We start from the raw sequence: 7,006 nt of genomic DNA, 5'->3' as shown, positions 1-7,006 counted from the left end.
TTTTTTTTTTTTGATGGTACCAGGGATTGAACTCAGGACATTCTGCTTGCCAGGCATGTCGTGCCGCTGAGCCATCGCCCCATCCCAGTAAAGTTTCAATTGTGCAAAATGCTAACAACATACTGCAGACTAGTTGCACAATAATGTGACTATACATAATAGTACTGAACCATAAACTTTAAGTAGCTAAGAGGGTAGATTTTATATGCTTTTGATCTGAAAAGTTTTTCTTTTTAAAAAATGATATTTTAAATAACAAAATAAATACTAAATCAACAAAAGTTCTATAAATTCACAAAAATAACAAAATATAAAAAATATTTTTTAATAAAAGGCATGCAAACGTACCCTCCACAGACTAAGAACTCATTTGAAGCATGTCTGCCTGCAGTTGCCACTGGCATATCATCTAGGGAAAAAGAGAGAAATATAATCAGTTCTGTTGTATCACATGCAGATTTGTTCCAAAAGGATTATTATCTGAGCATAACACTAATTTATCATTTGCTTGTTTCAATTTCATCCATGGGAAATAATAGGTGAATACAGAGCCAAGGTAAATATAGATTGCAACCTTTCACTGTCCACTTTTTAGTTTCTCTTTTGTTTTGTTTTTGTACCAGGGATCAAACTCAGGACCTTGTGCTTGCCAGGCAGGTGCTTATACTGCTAAGCTATTTCCCCACCCACTCACTGTCTACTTTTGTGGGAGTGTTGTCTTTTTTTTTTTTTTTGAGACAGGGTCTCATTTTACAGTCAGGCTGGCCTTGTACTTATTATGTAGTCTAGGCTGGCTTGACAGTGGTCCTCCTTGCCTCAGCCTTCTGAGTGCTGAGATTATAAGCATGTGCCACCACCCCCGGCCTCACTGTCTACTCTCACAAACTTGAGGGCTTTTTTCAAGATAAACTGTTATTTGTTGCAGTGTTTAATACTTCTTCACCATTTAACATGTGCAAAAATAGTTATTATTTTTATTAGGTTCCTTTACATTGATCACTGACACGAACTCTTTTGAGTGTTGCGTCCCAGTATCATTTTGCACATATATTCTGTTTTTCCTTTTTAAGGTTTCCTGTTTGTATGATCATATGTTGAGAGATCCGTTGGTTATTACTGAGATGAACTCCCACTGTGTTGCCAAGACTACTCTCAAAATTTCTGGGCTCAATTCTCCTGTATTAGCCCCTCAAGTAGTTGCAAGTACAGGTGCAGGCCACAGTGTGCCCTGTATTCTATGCATAATCTTGCATAGAATACATATATCATTATACCAGGACTAACTGTATAAACAAAGCTTAACTCAATCTAGTATTAGAGTACTCCACCTCCTACATAACACTCAGTTCTTAGATGGGAGCTGAACAAGGTATCATGGAAGCTGAGACTTGCAGGAAATAGCAGTCTCATTCATCTACTCATCTATGTCTTCTGTAAATGGATGTCCTCTGTAAATGTCCACTGCATGCTCAGAACTCAGGGACACCTCCTAGGTCACTGTTACACCCACTATATTACATTGCCCTATGAAATTTTAAGTGATATGAAATAGTAATGTTGATCAAATAATATAAATATTTTAAAATAAAATAAACTAGGGGCTGGGTAGATAGCTCGGCAGTCTAAGCACCTGCCTGGCAAGCGCAAGGACCCAGGTTCAATCCCTGGTATCACATGCCATGCTGGCCCTGCATCGAGCTGGCCACTAAAAAGAGGCATGGTGGCGCACACCTGTAATCCCAGCACTGGGCAGGCTGAAGCAGGAGGATCACTACAAGTCCAAGCTGTGTGATATCCTGTACCAAATAAATAAATAAATAAATAAATAAATAAATAAATCAAACAAACAAAACTATACTGCTAACCTATAGTCAAAGGGAGGGGTGTCACAAATATTCCTTTGAATGACTAAATGGGAACTGAGAAATACATTTATTTGGTACATCTTGGGGTCCTGCTCTCATGAAACTCACACTTTAGAAGTGAAAAGAACCTAATAGTATCAGGTAGTAATAAAAGATATAAAGGAAATTAAGTTAGGGTAAGGAAAAAAAAAAGAATAGTGAGACAAGAGAGACATCTATTTGAAAGAATTAAATAGTCCTGTAGGAGAATGGAAGAAACTGGGACACAACGGCAGGCATAGAAGGCACGTTTCATTAATTGTATTTTGATTTTTGTACCTTTGAGATTGAAACCACACATAATTGTAAAATAAAATTATATCAAAAGAAAATAAAACTTTTAGAAATCAAAAGCAAAACAAAGCAAGGGAATTACATCAACTTGGTAGCTTTCTCACCAGAGGTCAATTATTTTCAGTGACTTTAAAACTCATTAATATGTCCCTAATGATTACTCTAAAGACAAAAAGATCCACAGGAAGATTTTTGAATGATTTTCAGTAATTTTAATATTTGTCTATTTTGATAATATATTGTTGTCTTTAAACTACAGGGAAAGAGTGAAGAAGTAAAAAGGGAATAAACTCATGCAGGAAAAGAAGTACAGAAAAGTCTGACCCACAAAAATTTGGAAGTCAGAGTGCTGATTTGACTAGTTCACCCAAAAACAGATCCTTAGCCCAGAGGTAAATCAATTTACATTAGAAAACTGTAAAGAAAGCTTTACTTACCAGAATCAGATACCTTTCAAATTGGCCTTAAAAACAGAACTAAAAACAGGATTACATAAAAGTCGTGTTTTGTTTTGAGACAGGGTCTCATTACGTAGCACAGGCTGGCTACATACTCTCTTATGTATCCCAGGTTGGCCTTGAACTCATGGCAGTTCTCCTGCCTCAGCCTCCCAAATGCTGGGGTTACCAGCATTCACTACCATGCCTGGCATGAATCTTTTTGAAAACAGGCATACAGAAACAATAGTGTACTATACTCAGTCATCTAGGTAGGGGTTGTGAGAAGGTGCACATTATGTCTATTTGTTTTATTGCAGTAACAACTTTACTGTATATACTTACATAACATGTTAAGTATATGCAATATAATTTATTCTTAAAATACAGAATTTTAAAAAATCAGTTGGAATTTCATATTCTCCTTCTAATTCTATGCAATCAGGCAATGTCTATCTCCTACAATAGCCAAAGACAGAATTTTTATATGTTAGACAGAATCAAACTTGATCTCTGGACTGTAGAATACCAGAAGGAGTTACAGGTTGATAAAACAAAGTTAGTGATTTTACAATAGCTGAAGGGGCCGAGGAGATAGCTCAGTGGAATAAGTGCTTGCCTAGCAAATGCAAGATCCTGAGTTTGATCCCTGGTACTGCAAAAAATAAATAAATTAAAAACAAATAAAAAATTGGAAAAAAAAACTCCCACAATTACAATAACTGAAACCTTCAGACATCTTATCTCATTTGGTTCCCCTAAACCGTATGAGATTCTTTAGGCAGAAGACTAGATAAATCTTCTTTCAGGGACTTGAACAGTGCTCCAAAAAGCAAACAGTCCAAGAAAATGCTTCAGCATTATCACCTAGTATAAATACTATCAATAAAACACGCCTTCATATGAGCTTTCAAAGAATTATAGAATTTTCCTTCTTCATTATGAATATACAACAAAACAGAATATTGCACCCTGAAATAACAATCTCAGGAGAAAAAAAGAACTTCTGAGATTTGAAAAATGACAGCAGAAATTAATACCCAAATAGGAAGGTGTTAATAACACAGGAACTCATTATTTTAGACTAAGTTCTATACTAGGTGCCAACCAAAAGACCAGAATAAAAATCAAAATAGCACCTTACACTAAAATTGTACATTACTATCCTAGATATAAGCTATTGATCTGCCTTCTAAGAAATTAAGATGAGAAAGGTAGCAGCCAAACAGCCTAGTTTCAACTGACATGACAATGTAATCCAGTGTAATGCCTTACTGTTTACACAGAAAAGATAAAATGACCTGATGTTAACTAATCAGTTATTTTTCCACTGGTGTCTCTCCTGATAGAGCCATACAAGAGTAACTCTGAAATAATCAAATGGTCTTTGCTTTTTTTTTTTTGCTTTCTTCATACCTTCTCTGTTTATAAAACCAACCTTCTCTGCTCAGCTCATGGGAAAATTTACTCTTTTATAGAACAAAGTATTGACTAATCTTTTAACAGGAAATAAGGCCAATCAAGATTTTTAAACTAAATTGTTCTAATTTTGTCCTTTGACAAGAATTAGAAGAAAACATTAAGAAAGTAGACCTAAATACCAAGGAATAAGACAAAAAACAGAAAAAGATAGAAAATCAAAGAAGATTAACATCAAGAAGGCATTCAGATATTTGTTATGTTCTACTTTTAAACTGTATGGATGAAAAAAACTGTATATATCATAACAAATTTTTAATAATGTAGCTGGGTGTGGTAATGGACACTTGTGATCCCAGCTACTGGGAGGATGAAGCAGGAGGATCACAAATTCAAGACCAGCCCAGACAATTTAGTGAGATCTAGTCTGAAATTAAGGGAAAAAAAAAAAAGAAAGAAAGGAGGAAGATGTTGTCAACTATAATAAAGTAGACACATCAACACAAGGAGTAACAACTGATCCCAGACAATGACCATCACAGAAACAATTCTGGCAAGTTTATACTAGCACAAAAAAAACAAAAAGTGTCATTTAAAATGACCCCCAAAAGTCTCATGTGTTTGGAGGGTGGTTGGATCATATAGCTACTCACTTGGGAAAACAGGGTCTCTGGGAAAAAGGTAATTGTTTCTCCAGGATTTAATTCACTGTGTTCAACCATCCAGACACACAGGAGCCTCTACAGTCATGATCTGAGGTGGCCAGACTACTATTCAAGCTGGTGGCAGACCTTGGGATCATCTATGTGGTGCTGATTTTACAGGGATATAGAATACAGGAAGTGTGGTATCAGGGAGATTTCCACTCAGGCTTCAGGGGCAGGTAGTGTGCCTAAGAGGGCAGTGTGTAAACCGTTAAGAGTGAAGCCAAAGATGTAGTAGAGATCACAGGAAGATACAGAAACTGGAAACGGCCACCTTTTGAGGAAAGCTATAGGCAATGAGTGGAGCCAGCACAAGAGACAGATCATATGGAACTGATATATCACTACAATCTGCACTGAATACCGGACATGAAGCTACAAAATTTAAAGTTTGCTCTACAGGGTTTTAGTCTTGCTTTGATCAATTTCTTTCCAAACCCCCTCCCCCCTGCAAATCTTCACTTTTGCAATAGAAATGCTTACTGTATGCTACTATATGTTGAAAATGTTTAACTTCTATTTTTTAACATGGTCTCACAATGAAGAGTTTGTCTTTAATCTCAGAGACTTTGGAGTTGGATTTTTCAGCAATGCTACAACTGTTATGACTTTGGCAACGCTTAGAAATGAACTAAGTACATTTTGCATAATGAGATGGTAATGAACCTTTTGGGGTAAGAAGGATGTTATCGTTTAGATTAAAAAGGTCTCTGAACAGACCTATATGGTTGAAAATTATTGGATCATGGCAGAGCCATGGGGTCATCCACTGATGAATGAATATACTAGCTAAATGTGTTATGAGCTTTGGCCTGATTGGAGATGAGGTCCTGAAGGGCTTGACCTAGAAGGATGTATTCTTGTGTTCAGTTCCTTCATGCACCACCACTCTCTTTCTGTTTTCTAGCTGCCATGCAATAAGCAGCTGTCCTCTACCAGGACCTTCCAACATGCACTTTCTTTCTTGGAGGCAGCCTACTTTGGACTGAAGCCATTGGAAACTAAGCCAAAAAAACTTTTAAGTTGCAGGTATTTTGTCCCAGTGACAGAAAAGTGACTAAAACAATAAATAACTAAAATAAAACAAAATATATGAATACTTCTAATGCAGAAAAATAGAAAAATATACCAGAACATCTAAAAATCTAAATAACTGGAACCATAAACATCTTGACTAGATGATTTAATATTATAAAGATCCTAAATGTCCCTAAGGAAGACTACTGAATCAATGTAATTCACACCAAAATCTCAAAATGGTTTTTATATGATTTGTCAAGCTGAAATTAAACTATCTGAAAAGAGTAGGGAATGGAAAGTACCATTAAGACACTGAAGAAGCAACAATTGCTACAACTTATTTATCCCAATATTTTATAGAGTTGAAGAGATACCTATCTTACCTACCTTCTTATCTATAAAATGATTCCAGATAGAGCTAAATAAGAAAAAAACCATTATAACACTGGAGTAACAACAATTGCTACAACCTGAGCATACTAATATTTCATAGTGATGTAGTTGTACCTATCTTATCTACCTCTGTCCACATAGAAGAAATTCTAGCAAATGTACATAAGGACATTTTAATACTTCTTAAATAGTAAAAAGGCAGAAATAATTCAGTATAAAGCAGTAGAATAGGCAGATGAGTTTTGATTATACTATAAAATTCAACTGTTAAAGTGAACTAAATACATAACTAAATATGGATTTAGAAACACGACAAAAAAACAAGAAAAAGCAAACTACAGAAGTAATCATTTGAGGGCCGGCCAAATAGCTCAGCTGATTAAAGCACCTGTAGGCCAGGGGTTCCATCCCTGGGCATGCCGTGCTGGCCCCGCCTCCAGGGCACACTGAAACAGCAATTGAGACTGGGCGTGGGGTGCACACCTATAATCCCAGTTCTTGGGAGGCTGTAAACAGGCAGATCACTAAAAGTCTGATCTAGTAAAAAGTAATCATTTGTTATGCCCTTACAAACATGGCAAGACAAATGTACTATATATTGTTCAAATACAATATTGGTTCAAGTACACTGTTAAGGATAAAAATATCTATAGGAAGAATATACATTTAGGAAGATTAATAAAAGGAAAGCAACTTTGTATGTATCTATAGTATTTTTATCCTTAGAAAAGATATTTAGGGCTGGTGAGATGGCTCAGTGGTCTAAAGCACCTACTTAGAACAAGCTAAGCTAAGCAAAACACAGAGACCGCGGTTCAATCCCCCAGCACCACAT

General features: G+C 36.0%; 1 protein-coding gene across 2 annotated transcripts in view; it reads right to left on the bottom strand.

The window, feature by feature from the left end:
- The window catches only part of Ulk2 (unc-51 like autophagy activating kinase 2), a 113,740-nt gene that overhangs the window by 47,742 nt on the left and 58,992 nt on the right, over nucleotides 1–7,006 (bottom strand). For both annotated transcript variants that reach the window (XM_004646376.3, XM_023706610.1), the window contains exon 14: nucleotides 349–409. In XM_004646376.3, the coding sequence (XP_004646433.1) occupies nucleotides 349–409 (61 nt within the window). The remainder of the gene's footprint in view (nucleotides 1–348; nucleotides 410–7,006) is intronic.

Source organism: Octodon degus, unplaced genomic scaffold, assembly GCF_000260255.1.
Source record: "Octodon degus isolate 3935 unplaced genomic scaffold, OctDeg1.0 scaffold00266, whole genome shotgun sequence".
In the NCBI taxonomy this organism is placed as follows: domain Eukaryota; kingdom Metazoa; phylum Chordata; class Mammalia; order Rodentia; family Octodontidae; genus Octodon; species Octodon degus.
The sequence above is the reverse complement of the archived record's forward strand: the minus strand, read 5'-3'. Positions and strand labels throughout refer to the sequence as shown.